This window comes from Euprymna scolopes, chromosome 15 (genome assembly GCF_053919585.1).
Source record: "Euprymna scolopes isolate OS-2025 chromosome 15, ASM5391958v1, whole genome shotgun sequence".
Taxonomy (NCBI): Eukaryota; Metazoa; Mollusca; class Cephalopoda; order Sepiida; family Sepiolidae; genus Euprymna; species Euprymna scolopes.
The window spans coordinates 49,577,332-49,593,942 of NC_136496.1; the positions used below are offsets into that span (position 1 = coordinate 49,577,332).

At 33.9% G+C, this 16,611-nt stretch overlaps 1 protein-coding gene across 7 annotated transcripts in view; it reads right to left on the bottom strand.

Moving 5' to 3' along the window:
- Nucleotides 1–16,611, bottom strand: part of LOC145293822 (uncharacterized) — a 564,435-nt gene that overhangs the window by 190,422 nt on the left and 357,402 nt on the right. For 6 of the 7 annotated variants that reach the window (XR_013869774.1, XM_080140456.1, XM_080140459.1 and 3 more), the window contains one exon: nt 892–1,023. The exons of the other annotated variant lie outside the window; for it this stretch is intronic. Coding sequence is in view for 5 of the 6 variants with exons in the window: in XM_080140456.1 (XP_079996582.1) it covers nt 892–1,023 (132 nt within the window). In the remaining variant the exon portion in view is untranslated. The remainder of the gene's footprint in view (nt 1–891; nt 1,024–16,611) is intronic. 7 annotated transcript variants of the gene reach the window in all.

A 16,611-nucleotide genomic window follows, 5' to 3' on the forward strand; every position in this document is an offset into this window, starting at 1 on the left:
CATGTTAACGTGTATTTGTGAAGAAACAGCCCCCCCCACACACACAAACATTTTATAAACATGCAGGACAAGGAATAATTCTACACTCTGTATACACACATTCATTATATATCAAAGACTGTTATATACACCACTAGATGAATGACATAAGTAAGAAATACAGATACATATACATACAAGACATATGTGTACATATTTATACACCCACCAACTACATTCTCATCAATGGCAATAAGACAAAGTACTGACGGCAAGTTTTCTTTCAAATGTAAAACACCTAGTTGTTCTCAATACAAAATCTCTTGAAAAAAATCTATCGGTTCAAATATCTTGGTTCAATCATCACTGCAACAGGCCAAAGGGTGGAAGTCATCCTCAACCATATCAGCAACGCTTGCATCGCCTTCTGTCGATTATGATCATAGCTCTGGTTTCGAAAATCATCTTCCAGAATCATCATCAATCGCTTTTCCAGTTCATCTACATTTTTCTCTTGGTTAAATAAATTCTGTTTCTTTTACAACTGTTCATCTGCATTTGCCATCTATTTCTTTGCTATTTGTCATATTTTGCCATTTGTCTGTTTTTTAGTTGTGCAGCTAATCATCACCAAATGATCTGCATCAAAAGTATTTAGTGTAAATCTCATTTATAGGCAACAATTGTCTAATAAATGCTACACTATTTTATTTAGTTTTTATAATACCTAAAAATTTAACTTTTAAATAACTACTTTTTTATTATTCAAGCAATACTAGCAACATTTTGTTGCAGTAAAAGTAATCATGCAAATTGTTAAAAACAAAAACTATAAACTTATTTACTTATGCTTTTAAGATCCTAGATAATAGGCGAGAATGGAGAAGAAAAGAGTTTTTCTTTTAATCTTACCGTTTTTAGGGCATGATCCGTTTGCATTTTTTTATCACGGACAACAACAATTTGACTATTTAATCCCTTTCCTAATATTTTGTCCAATACATCATAATCTTTCCCTTCGGCATAAGTACCTTTGCAGGATATCTAGAATAAACAGAATATACATTTTGAGTAGGAAAAAGAAAAAATGTCCTTTGAAGCATTATTCAATTACAGGTGGATTCATATTTCATCATGATGGATTTGGGGAAGATTAAAAAATATAACAAGCGAATAAATTGAAAAAACAAAATCGAACTTGTAAATTACAAAAATTATTAAGTTAACAAATAGAATGTATTTGTTAAATACACACACGTATTATACATATACAGTAGAACCCCGGGATACGGTGGCCCTAGGATACAGTTTTTTCATGTTACGATGTGGAATACAATGCTTTTCCAGCTCCTGATTACAGTGTTATTTATAATGTTATTTGATTATATACATGTGTATTATATACTGTACTGTATTTTGTTACTAATTTTTAATGTCGTATCCCAGGTTTCTAACATACATACACATATAAATGCATGTATATTTACACATACATGCACATATATGTACAGATGTACAGCAGCATAACATTAATGCAGGAGTGCCTCAGGGGTCGATCCTTGGACCATTATTATTCCTGATATTTATAAACGACCTCCCTGATAATATTGTGTCCGAGTGGGTATATTTGCTGATGATACAATGCTCTATAATATGCATGAGGGAAAAACAGATATACATAAATCTAAGACAATGGCGGAATTATTAGAAAATGACCTCCAGACTATAGTTGAATGAGGCTGTAAATGGATGGTAACATTTAATGCTAGTAAAACTAAGCTGCTCTCCTTTAACAATTACAAGACGCCTCTCCAACCCCCTATATCCATGACACCCTACCTGAGAATTCTACCTTCAAACTCCTCAGTCTAACATTTGCGGGTAATATGAACTGGAACAAATACATAGAGGACATTGCAAAGGCTGCTGCAAAAAAGGTAGGTTCCCTTTATCAAGCTAGAAGACTACTCACACCTGAGAGTATCCCGTACCTCTACAAGGCCACCATTCGCCCATGCATGGAGTATTGTTGCCACATCTGGGCTGGTGTATCTACCACTAGTCTCTCCCTCTTAGATAAAATCCAAAAAAGAGTTGTCAATCTAATCGGTCCCACCTCATCAACTAAGTTCCAGCCCCTGTCTCATCACTGCAATGTTGCTTCACTGTGCCTTTTTTACAAATATTTTAATAGAATGTGTTCTGATGAACTCGTTTCACTTGTACCCCTTTAACATATCCCCAACAAACCCGCTTAATAATAAGATCTCACCTCTTCACTGTTGACACCCCTAAATGGCAGAAAGCTTTCTATTCTAAAAGTTTCGTCCCTCTAACAGCTAGACTTTGGAATTTCCTTCCTGCTGCCTGCTTCCCTGGCTGTATTGATATACAGAAATTTAAATGTAACAAACAAACATCTTGTTAATCTTTCCTAGACGTGACCCCAAATAGTAGCCCCTTATATCCAAGTGGCCATATGCTTTGTAAGGGGTGAACATGAGTAAAAAAAAAAAGAGAAAAAAATAGAGGAAAATTATGGTCTCAGCTTCTTTACTAAGTCAGTGTTTGAGATGTAAAGGAGAACTTTAATGGAACATTTGAATATTTATGTGTCTTGCATAGAAATGAAATGTTAATCCCAGGAAGAGGCCTCTCGATTTGAGAAAACACTGACTGAAGTGAAATGAAATAAAAAGTATATACAAAAACACATATTATTTGATTTATTTGGATTACTGTTCTCATCTTGAATGTCATTTACACAACATTTTGGTTGATGCAACTTCTGACCTTCTTCAGATGTCAAACTCGGGAATCTTTCTGTCTATCTGGGGAATCTGGTTAGAGTACTTGGAAAAATTCAACTGTAAAAGTGACATTCTTCTGAAAGTTTAAAGGTTCAATCCTCAGTGTGAGCGACTGAAAATACAATTGTGAATTACTTAGAACTTCTATCGGTGGTTGATGGCACAAAAGCATGCTACCTTCATGAATTAAATAAAGGGGTGCATTCGAAATTCCATGCAAATTCCTAAGTTTGACAGAAAGATTTTCAAGTTTGACAAGATACACCTACAGAAAGCCAGAGATTACATCGATTGAAACATTGTAAAAATCACACTCAAGATGAGAACAGTAATCAGAAAAATCCAAATAATAGGAATAACCAATCCTCATCTCAAAAAATAAGAAACGTAAAAACACATATGAGGGTTTCATTTATCTTCCCTGAATATGGAGAGAGTACTTCTCTGTCATTTCAAAAATTTCATGCTTACAAAAATCTACAATAACAGAAATGGAAAGATTTAGAAAAATTCAGAAGATCACAGAACTTTCTAGAACATTCAAGAAAGATAAAGAAGGTTCTAGAATACTGAGTGGTGTTCTATAGAAAGTTTTATGAATCCAGCTAAAATAATCTTCTTTAACACTTTTTGGCAACAAATGGTAACTTGTTTTGAAATACTTCTTTGACCAAAGATATCATGAATTTAACATTTTCAGATTCTCTTTGTGTGAATAATTAAAATACTTAAAATACTATGACCTCCTTCTACTACCTTCATCAACGTACTTGCACCTAGGTGTTTTAACTTTATCATCAAGTGAAATATTTTGTGTGTGTGTGTGTGTGTGTGTGTGTGAGGTGAATATTATATTAAAATTTATCACCTTGTTTTCATTTATTTTCTTATTTTTTTACACATATAATCATGGTTGAGGTAGTAGTTAGGAAAGAATATGAGTACTAATAAACCACATTTAATTCCTGTTAATAGCCCATACAACAACTTAAAATAACTACTAGCCTAACCATAAGTACATACATACATATATATATATATATATATATACACACACACACACACACACACACACATAAGCGGCTAAAAATCTGGGACGGTTTAGTCTTTATTTGATTTCTCCAGAACATTCGAGAGGATTACAACTAAACTTACACACATTAAGCATATCTCTTGTGTTGATACACTGTATTAATTACACTTCATTATATAGGATAGAAAAAAGTTATGAGGATTTCAATTATATATATATGTAAGTATATATATATATATATATATATATATATATATATATATATATATATAGCTTTATGCATAGAGAGTTAAATTCTACAAGAGGAGACTTATCTGGATAATGCCAAACTCAACAATAATTATTGGAGCTTATACAATAGGACAACAAGAGTATGAAATGAAGTCACAAAACCATATATTGGTAGATATAGAATGGATCATTTATTGAATAATGGAATACAAGCAAAATTTGGGAGATAGAATGAACTCTTTATGCCAGGGCATTTCGAAGGGCAATGCTTCTCATCAGAAGAGTAGAGAAGGTGCTAGGTAGCATGGAGAAGATGCGGCGTCTAGCGTAGGGTTCATTAGGGATGAAAGAAAATTAAGGGGAATTATAGAATGTTGGGGGAAGCTTTATTGAATTCTAAATAAATAAAGGAGAAGCTTGTTATATATAGTATGATATATAAAATTGTATATGATCTTTAACATAGTGTTGAGTTTAAGGGGTATAGGTTTTAGGGTTTAATTGGGGGTGTATTGTTGCTGGGTGGTAATTTATTTTAACGGTTTGTGGGGTGTCTATTATCTATGGAATGGTGCAACCTATACAGCAAAAGGTGGCTATAAAATCGTTAATATTTGGGGGGGGGGTGTTATGAGTTTCTTCTGTAATGATATAGGGAGTATGATTATAAGGGGGCGGGCAGAGGATCAGATGCCACTGTCTATGAGTGCATTTAACTCGAAGCAAAATGTTTAAGGATACATATAGTTGACAAGGTGGAAGAGTAAGGAGACATTTACTACTTATAAAAGTGGTAATAATATCAATAATAGTAGGGGAATATTAATAATAAGAATGATAATAATAATGATAATTATAATAGTAATAATAATAAAGATAAAAATAAAATAAAAGTAAAAATGAAGATAAAAATAAAAATAATATTACCAATATCTGTGATAAAAGTAATGTCAATGTTAGTGGTAATAACAATGAAAATGAAGATAATGGTAATGGTTATGGTAACAATGACGGGGATAGTAACCGGGATAATAATAATAACAGCAATTATAATGATGCTTATAACAATAATAATAATAAAAATAATAATGATAATAGCGGTAAAAATAAGGCAATAATAATAATGATAATAATAATAGTAATAACAATACTACTACGACTACCTCCACTATCACCACCACTACTACTAATAATAATAATGTTAATAATAACTACTAGGGAATGTGTACAAGAAAGGGATACAGACAAGTGGGGGGTTAGAATAACAGGAAATAAAGTTGAGGAGTGAGGGGAAAGTGGTCCCGTGAAAAAATAATATATATATATATATATATATACACACACACATATATACGCATATACACTTATATTTAATAAGGAATACATCCCCCTCTCATCCAACAACATCCCAACCCCATCCCGAAAATCCTACATTTCTTAATTAATAACAGCTATCAATAAATTCATAATTAATGTTAGATGGAAAGTATACCGCCATGACCTTGACATGAGTTTAAAACAAAACCGCTTGGTACCCCACAAGAACCCCCCTCCCGCTCCACAGTAACTTAGCAAACCCCCCTCTGCCAATAAATAGTATCTCCCGACAGAGAGAGCAAGAGAGAATGGCAGCGAAATATTATGGACTAAAATCAAACCAATTCCTTAAAGCTAATGAACATTTAGAAGAATTTGAAAACAGACTAATTAATCTAATCAAGAAAATAAAATTTAAGAAACCTAATAAACATCCACACCCGATAGTTAATAAAATTAACAGCTTCGCACATAAAGTTAAGAATGGGACAGGACTATTTTTACCCACGGATAAAACAAAAAAACTATTACAAATTAAACTACCAAGCTTACGAGAGCCTAATATATAAAGAGCTTAGGAAATCATATAAGGAAGTACCGCAAAACTCAATGCACAATATCAACAACCAAGCTAAGAAACTAGTCACTAGCATGAATCTGAGTAACCACACAGAAACCTTCACCCCCCAGCTATCCCAAGATTCACCCTAAAGGACCATCAGCCTAACTTCAACAGCAACCCCTGTATCAGGCTTATCTGCCCCTCTAAATCAGACCTAGGAAGAATAAGTAAAACATATTAGATAGAATAATACCAAGTATTAAAAACAAAATAAGCTTCTTCCTTTGGCAATCATCGGACAATGTTATAGATTGGTTCATAAACCTCAAAGACAAATCAAGACTAAGCTCCATAACATTTTACATTGACAACTACTACCAATCTATATCCCTATCCTTTTAAACAAAGCGCTCATCTTAGCAAAAAATAACTCAGACCTTTCCAACTCAGAAATTAGTCTAATCCTACTAGCAAGAAAGATTCTAATGCAATTTGATAATAAATTATGGACCAGAAAAGACACCCCTGATCACTTCGACATAAATATGGGATGTCAGACTCTGCACAAGTAACAGATCTGGTAGGAATCTACCTATTAAATGAGCTTTAACACAGATTTAGCAATAGCGACCTGCAAGGAGGCCTGTACAGGGACGACGCCCTATTAGTAACTGGGGCTAGGCCCAGAATGTACAATAGGACCATAATCAAACTAAAAGAATTTTGAAAAAGTTTAGGCTTTAGTATAGCATTAGAGAAAGAAAAAAGCACCTCAAATTTCTTAGACGTAAACTTAAACCTAAAGGAAGGAACATACTGCCCCTACCATAAACCAAATTTGTCGCTACACTATGTCCACAAATTCTCCAATCATCCTAGTTCCATCATTAAGGCAATCCCTACCTCAGTGTCCAAAAGAATTTCTAATCTCTCTGCAAACCATAAAATTTTCAATGAAAGCTCCACCTTTTATAACAACGCACTAGCAAACTCGGGATACAAAGACACAATTAAGTATGATGCGAATAATGCTAAGAAACTATCCAGCCACTTAGGCATAGTTACCCACAACATGACTAAACGCAAATCTAAGCAAAATAATAAGGCAAGATCGAATCATAAGTTTGATATGCCAAATACGCCTAACAATGAAAAGCTTATACAAGATGAGCAGACACCCCCAAAAAATCGAAAAAAAAAAATCAGAAGGAAGTCCAATATTTGGTTCAATTCCCCATACAATAATAACGTCCAAACCATCTCAACAAAAATAACCTTCTTAGTGACACTCAATATGGTTTCCGTTCTGCTAGATCTACAGCAGATGTGCTTACAGTTATATCTCATAGGATTAGCAAATCTCTCGACGGAGGCAACCTTTCTAGGGCAATTGCTCTTGACATATCTAAGGCCTTTGATAGGGTATGGCATAAAGCTTTACTTCATAAGATCTCTAGCTATGGTATTGCTGGAAATGTCTTCTCAATTATTAAATCATTTCTTTCTGATAGGTTCATAAGAGTAGTAGTTGAGGGGCAAAAATCAGAAGCTCACAGTATTAATGCTGGTGTCCCTCAGGGGTCCATCCTGGGCCCAACTCTTTTCCTGATCTACATTAATGATCTTCCAAATCACATCCTTACATCATTTGTAGACATCTATGCTGACGACACTACCATTTATGGTAGCACATCTAAGACAGTAAACGACCAAGTTCTCTCCAATTCTCTCTCCTCTGATCTTGAGCATGTAGTACAATGGGGTAAAGAATGGCTGGTTACTTTTAATGCATCTAAAACCAAGCTTCTCTCTTTACATCATCAACATTCTGATCCACATCTGACATCAATTGAAATGAATGGCTCTCGTCTTCAGGAGGCCTCAAGTTTTGACAAGCTTCTTGGCTTGACCATTACTCCTGATCTTAAATGGAACACGTACATCAAATCTGTTGCCAAGGCCGCTCGAAAAATGGTGGGATCTTTCTATCGATCCGGTAGATATCTCACTGCTGATGCTATTCTCTATCTATATAAGAGCCAGGTACGTCCAAGGATGGAATACTGTTGCCACATCTGGGCAGGAGCTGCTAGAAAGGACTTGGCCTGCCTTGAGAGAGTTCAAAATAGACTTCGTAGCCTCGTAGGAGATGTCCTTTTCTCTTCCTTGCAACCTTTATCTCACAGAAGAGATGTTGCGAGTTTGTCTCTGATGTATCGTTATTTTCATGGAAAGTGTTCGAATGAGCTTCAATCTATGGTCCCCCCTCGCCAAGCTTTTGCAAGAAACACTCGTCAAGCTGTAAACACTATCAATAATTTCCCCCACTCTTTATCTGTGCCTAAACCTAAACGTAGATTCCATGAACAAAGCTTCTTTCTTAGAACTGCACGCCTGTGGAATTGTGTTCCGTTTTCCTGCTTTCCGGCTGACTACAATATGGTTGTCTTCAAGTCTAACGTAAATAAGTTCTTGATGAGCCGTTCCATATAAGTTATCAACTTTACCAAATTTTCATTACTAATGATTACTATAATGTCCAATTTCTAGTGTACACTCTTTAACCCTTATCCTTGAGTGGCCTCTTGGCCTTGATAATGTGGTGATGCCTATGTAAAAAAAAAAAAAAAAAAAAATTAATATCTCAAAAGAATTCTTTAAATTAGTAGAAGATTCTTTCAAGCATCCTCACATATACAGCACGATCCTAAATAAAAACTCTATTAAATTATCCTTCTCAACCTAATGCCTAATGTAGCACAAACTATTATAACCACTAATAATAAGAAAATAGAATCAGCGCAGAAAATAATGAATGGCAACCCTAGTGTAGCCCAACCAAACTGCAATTGTAACGACCCAAATAGGTGCCCACTGGAGAATGACTGTGTACACTCAGACGTCATATATTCATGTACAGTAACAGAATTCCCGCCTAATATGACAACTAATAACCTGACAGCTCAAACCCATAGTACCAGTTACACCAGAGAGGATCCGCATAACCCAACAAGTAATATTACACAAACTGAACAACTAACCACAAAGCAGATAGGTATAAGCTCTACAGAACTTGAACATAGAAACTCAGGCCACCCCCAGATAAATGAGGAATCTCTAGATACACCACACACAAGCCCTGTAAAATATACCTACATAGGATTATCCTCCTTCCCGATAAAGGCCAGAATTGTGAACCACTTACAATCACTCTCAAAGGAGAACCCTAAAACAAAAACTACGCTATCTAACCTAGTAAGAAATTTAAAACAAAACAAAATAGACTTTGCATTAAAATGGAAAATACTAAGAAAATCCAAATCATACAGCCCAGGCTCTAAATACTGCCTTCTATGTAACGCAGAGGCGACCAAGATTATAACGGCACCTAATAAATTAAATGTCCTCAATTCAAAACCAGAAATAATTTGCAGTTGTACGCACAAGAGAAAGTTCAAGTACGTAAATGTAAATAAGCCCACTGAAAATCCACCACCGGACAGGAACTAGCTTATTGCACTTCTCCGCTGTTCATAAAACGTAACAATATCTCTCACTAACCATTTCTCCTAGTAAACGACTATTGAACAACACCCCAAACGAATTTTTTTTTTTTGTAACCACCCATAAGCACTCGCTATCTGCAAAAATCGCCATAAAAACTTCAACTTTTTAATATAAAATATTAGCACACCCTCTGAACATATAACCATTGCATAACATTAAATAAATAACCGACCTAGAATCGCCTACATCTTGGCAAAGACTAATTAACAATATATCTACTTGAAGCATAAGCATATATATATGTATATATATATATATATATGTATATATATATGTATATATATATACATATATATTTATATATATATATATATTTATATATATATATATTTATATATATATATATTTAAATATATATATATTTAAATATATATATATATATATTTATATATATATATATTTATATATATATATATATTTATATATATATATATATATTTATATATATATATATTTATATATATATATATATTTATATATATATATATATTTATATATATATATATATATTTATATATATATATATTTATATATATATATTTATATATATGTATATATATATATTTATATATATATATTTATATATTTATATATATATATTTATATATATATATATATTTATTTATATATTTATATATATATTTATATATATATATATATCCTCACGCAAAAGAGCAGGACACAAAATGTTTTAAATAATAATAGAATAACAATAATAAAGACTTTTGCTGGCGAGGACTACTATTGACTGTAACCAGTTATACAATCTTTTTGAAATTTTCATATCTATTTTTCTCATTAAAACCTATATGAAATATGTTAGTCATTAAATTTGAAAACCTTTCTATTCTGAAAGAAGTTTAAAAAAATTTAATCTAAAAAAGTTATTTTAAAGTTTTTGTTAAAAAAATTCAGGTTTTCTTATTATTCAGACCTGTATTACAAAGAGAGAATTGCTAAAAACTGAGTTGTGGTGTGAGGAGAAATACAAACTGAAACAAAGAGAATATTCAGACCTGTAATAATACAAAAAACGGTCTCAAAAATGAGTTGTGGTGTAAGGAGAAATACAAACTGAAATAAAGAGAAGGAGAGTTTTAGAATATAATCTTAAAAAGATACAAGTTAGAAAAGCATTTCATGCAAGGCATGAAAATTGTTAAACAAAATGTTTTTATGATAGGCTTAAAAACTAAAAGGTACAAGATTCAATTTGAAATTTATTTATCTTCAAAGTGCACTTTTATAAATTTTAGAAAGTAAGGTACAAAATTTAATTTAAATTGAATCAAAAAATTACCTTGGATTTATTTTATGTAATGTACATTTTGTTGCAATTTAAAAACATTATCTTTCATCTAGCAATTAATGATATAGATATAAAATTTTTAATGATTCTTTTTTTAAAAGTGCAAGAGAATGTACATTACATAAAATAAATCCATGGTAATTTTTTGATTCAATTTAAATTAAATTTTTATACCTTACTTTGTAAAATTTATAAAAGTGCGGTTTGTGCGAGCCTTTTCTAATCTCACACAAAAACATGCATTCACATCTCAAGCTATATTACTTGTCATATATATACGCGCACACAAACATACGCGCCCACATCCACATATTCACATTCGTATACATACACACACACGCTAACATACGCACATACACGCACACAAGGACAATGTCACTTCCTCTTTCAAAGGAAATCCACACATGCGCAAAAGACCACCGGAAACAATTATAAAAGCAAGAGACAAACTGTTTCCAGCCCTTTTCAGACCAGCTCCCGAGCTGGGCGGTCTACGGACCGACAGCGTGCCTTTTTGGCAGGCGCGTGCCTCACACCACTTGCTACAATGTGGGGCAAAAAGCTAACAAATTGTATGTACACTTTATACGCTTTCTCTCTCCATGAACTGGATTGACATTCTCACTCTTTCTCTCTCTATATATGAAACTTGTCCCTGAGAATACCTTCGCATAGCTGACTGCTAACTGATGTCAACACTCTATTCTTTGTCTTTGTCTACACACTGGACTACCATTCTCATTTCTACTATATTACTCACTTCTCTTCCCACGCGCGAACAAACGATAGTGAGATGAACATCCATTTCCTTTTTCTTTCTACACCACCAGTCCCGCAACAAACGATGGTTACACCCGCGCGGACATGAACACGTGTTATATCTAAAACATTCATTCTTTCAACAGTAAATAAACGACTCGTTTATCTATTCCAGCAATCGAGTCTTTGTTTCCTTCATTCCATTCATTTCATTATTTTCTTTTGTAACGGGATTAGGATGTATATATATATCCTAGTCCTCTACAGCTTTGAAGATAAATAAATTTCAAATTGAATTTGTACCTTTATTTTTAAAGCCTATAGTAAAAACATTTTGTTCAACAATTTTCATGCCTTGGATGAAATGCTTTTCTAACGTACATATATGTATATATATATATAAATGTATATATATGTATGTATATATATGTATATATATATATGTATATACATGTATATATATTATATATATATGTATATATATATATGTATATACATGTATATATATGTATATATGCATATATATATGTATATATATATGTATATATATATGTATATATATATGTATATATATGTATATATATATGTATATATATGTGTGTATATATGTATATATATGTGTGTATATATGTATATATATGTGTGTATATATGTATATATATATATATGCATATGTATATGTGTATATATGTATATATATATACGTATATATATGTATATATATACACGTATATATATGTATATATATACACGTATATATATGTATATATACACGTATATATATGTATGTATATATATATATATATGTATATATATATATATATATATATATATATGTATATATATATATATATATATATATATGTATATATATATATATATGTAGGTATATATATACGTATACATATACAGGTATATATAAATGTATATATATATATATATATATATATATATATATATATATATATAGGTATATATAAATGTATATATATATAAATATATGTGTATGTCAGGTCATGTAATATGCTACTGGTACCATGTAACCCAGTACTACCTGCCTCATGGTCGGGTCACCGGTGACTAAACTGGTTCCCCACCAGACTTGTTTGGTGAGCAGGGTGGCTAGTCTCCCTGAAGGATTAAAAAAAAGACTTCCCAAAGGGTGAATGAACCCTTTTTCGGGGTCAACGGCCAACTAGCACAGTGTGTGTTTGTGTGTATGTATGTGTTGGGGTGGAGAGTGCTCCCGTAAGCCCTGGTGAAGGCAACCTTTCTAGGAGAAGCAAATCTCTGACTTAAAAAACCATAAAGCAGGAGACCAGTACCCGCATTAAGCTGGTCTGCAGTTTAACTTGTTGCTGGTTATCTTGCTCTTGCTTGTTGCTGGATCTCAACATTTTGAACCGAGAGAGAGACTTAGCTGTCGTACCAAGCTAAGAGTCTGTAACATTATCTGTATATAGATACTCCCTCAGGCATTTGTCTATAAAAATGGTCCTGTGGCGATGGAAAAGTTGTGACACGTGGAGGCTTGAAATGCTGGAAGCATGCAGTAATTGATCTCAATGACCATCTTCAGTGTCATGCCTGCTTGAGCGTGTGAATTTACTGGTAGGACTAAACAAAAAAAAGTCATTTTTGGGCTCATGGATGTTAAGTGTCTGAGGGAGTGGCACTCGTCTGGCCAGATGTTGCAATCATCATATATATAATATGTATATACATTTTTCTTTTACACAGGCATCACCACATTATCAAAGCCAAGAGGCCACTCAAGGATAAGGGTTAAAGAGTGTACAGTAGAAATTGGGCAATATAGTACCTATTTACTATGCCTCCCCACGGGACAGAGTTAGACACCAGGGTCGTTTTTTAACGTGGAGAAAAGGTACAAAAATAAAAATTGTCTCAGTCGTGAAGGATTTCTCCTCCACTGAAAGAGAACAAGAAATAGAAGTGCAGCATCTGAAGAACAGATGCTACACTTTGATCTTGTCCCGAAGGCCAAAATAAAAATTTGGTAAAGTTGATAACTTATATGGAACGGCTCATCAAGAACTTATTTACGTTAGACTTGAACACAACCATATTGTAGTCAGCCGGAAAGCAGGAAAACGGAAGACAATTCCACAGGCGTGCAGTTCTAAGAAAGAAGCTTTGTTCATGGAATCTATGTTTAGGTTTAGGCACAGATAAAGAGTGGGGGGAATTATTGATAGTGTTTTCAGCTAGACAAGTGTTTCTTGTGAAAGTTTGGCGAGGGGGGACCATAGATTGAAGCTCAGTCGAACACTTTCCATGAAAATAACAATATATCAGAGACAAACTCGCAACATCTCTTCTGTGAGATAGAGGTTGCAGGGAAGAGAAAAGGACATCCCCTATGAGGCTACGAAGTCTATTTTGAACTCTATCAAGACAGGACAAGTCCCTTCTAGCAGCTCCTGCCCAGATGTGGCAACAGTATTCCATCCTTGGACGTACCTGGCTCTTATATAGATAGAAAATTGTATCAGCAGTGAGATATCTACCGGATTGACAGAAAGATCCCGCCATTTTTCCAGCGGCCTTGGCAACAGATTTGATGTACGTGTTCCATTTAAGATCAGGAGTAACGGTCAAACCCAGAAGCTTGTCAAAACTTGAGGCCTCCTGAAGACGAGATCCATTCATTTCAATTGATGTCAGATGTGGATCAGAATGTTGATGATGTAAAGAGAGAAGCTTGGTTTTAGATGCATTAAGAGTAACCAGCCACTCCTTTCCCCATTGTACTACATGCTCAAGATCAGAGGAGAGAGAATCAGAGAGAACTTGGTTGTTTACTGTCTTAGATGTGCTACCATAAATGGTAGTGTTGTCAGCATAAATATCTACAAATGATGTAAGGATGTGATTTGGAAGATCATTAATGTAGATCAGGAAAAGAGTTGGGCCCAGGATGGACCCCTGAGGGACACCAGCATTAATACTGTGAGCTTCTGATTTTTGCCCCTCAACTACTACTCTTATGAACCTATCAGAAAGAAATGATTTAATAATTGAGAAGACATTTCCAGCAATACCATAGCTAGAGATCTTATGAAGTAAACCTTTATGCCATACCCTATTAATGTCAAGAGCAATTGCCCTAGAAAGGTTGCCTCCATCTAGAGATTTGCTAATCCTATGAGATATAACTGTAAGCACATCTGCTGTAGATCTAGCAGAACGGAAACCATATTGAGTGTCACTAAGAAGGTTATTTTTGTTGAGATGGTTGATTACTTCTGTATTTAACACAGATTCAAGCAACTTACTCATGACGCACAGGAGATTTATTGGTCTGTACTGAGAGGGGGATGAGCGATCACCTGAATTCTTAAATACAGGGCATACTGATGAGATTTTCCAGTGTGATGGGAAGCTATTCTTAAGACAACGTTTAAACAGTTTTGTAAGTATGGGCGCTAGTCCAGGTTGAAGTTTTTTGAGTACTATAATTGGAATACCGTCAGGGCCAGCTGCTTTACTGGAATCAAGGTTTTTGATTAGCTTAGCAACATCACGTACAGATATACGTATATCACATAGCGTGTTTTCTGATATGGGCGGAAATATTGGGGGTTGGCGGCCTTGGTCGCAAAGGGTAGAATTAGCTGCAAAGTTCTTCGCAAAGAGTTTGGCTTTGTTTGATGCTGACGAGATTACCTCAGATCCATTGATGATAGTTGGGATAGAACACACGCTTCTGTTCAGGATTCTGTTTGTTATTTACCAAAACTGGTTGGAACCAAGCTGCTGCTCAGCTAATTTGGATTTAACGGACTGAGCATACAACTCTCTTGCGTTCTTTATTACTTTCTTACAATGGTTACTGGCAGTCCTAAAAGCGGCTTTAGTTTCCATACATCTATTACGTTGGAATCAGTGGAAAAAGTGATTTCTGTGCACAATGGCAGCAGCACATTCTGGAGAGAACCATGGCTGGCTTAGGTTTTTGCTGGAACTTTTTTGAGGGTATGAAACGGTCTATACCTACAATTAACCATTCTGTCAGGTCTGATACTATAAGAGGACACATCCTTTTTAAACATGGAACGCAGAGGTAGATCCGATATAAATGTACGGAAACTATCCCAGTCAGCCATAGTGTATCGATATACTGTACGATGGAGAGGTACGTCTGGGGACTTATTACATTTCATTTTTATCTTAATTGATACAACAGAGTGGTCGGAAGATCCAAGAGGAGACAGAACAGAAACTGAACATATGTGTATATATGTGCGTGTGTGTGTATATATATATATATATATATATACATATATATATTCTAGCTGTACCCTGCCACGTGTTGCAGTGGCTCAATTTCGTGTAACGGAAAAATCTAATAAAAAGAGAAATGCATGTTTCTTATATTCTTAGTACAGCAATCCACTCCAAAAAGTGAAAAAGAAGGCGAAAACGAAAAAAATGGTGCTCTTGTAGAATTTGATCCGGATCCTCGGGAGTTTCCGTCAATCGTGGTTTGGGCTCGACCAACAATCAGTGGATGAAGCTGAACATAATAAAAATGTTGAAACACTAAATGTTTTGGGTTTTGTTTTCTGTATACAAAAATGTTAGTTAGTAATTAATATTTGGGTGATGGGGGTTTACTATACACAGATTTGAAAAAGTTGTCCAAAAACAAATAAATGAAAGCAAAGATAAGGTAAGTTAGGTTTCTACCTAACTGGATAAATTTTTACTGTTTTTATGTAATGTAAAATGTTTAATCAGCTCGAAAAACAGAAATGGTCGCGGACTCTGTTGAATACGTTAAGTTTGGGAAAGTAAGTTGAAAACTAAAAACTATACAAAAAAGTGTCAGAAACCCACCAAATATATGTTACCATGACATAGGCTGACATAATCGGTGAGTTTCTGACAGTATTTTGTATAGTTTTTAGTTTTAACTCACTTTCTCAAACTTAACATAATCAATAGTGTCCACCACCATTTGTATCTTTCAAATACACCGATAAACATTGTTTTTCGAGCCGACTAAACGTTACATTAA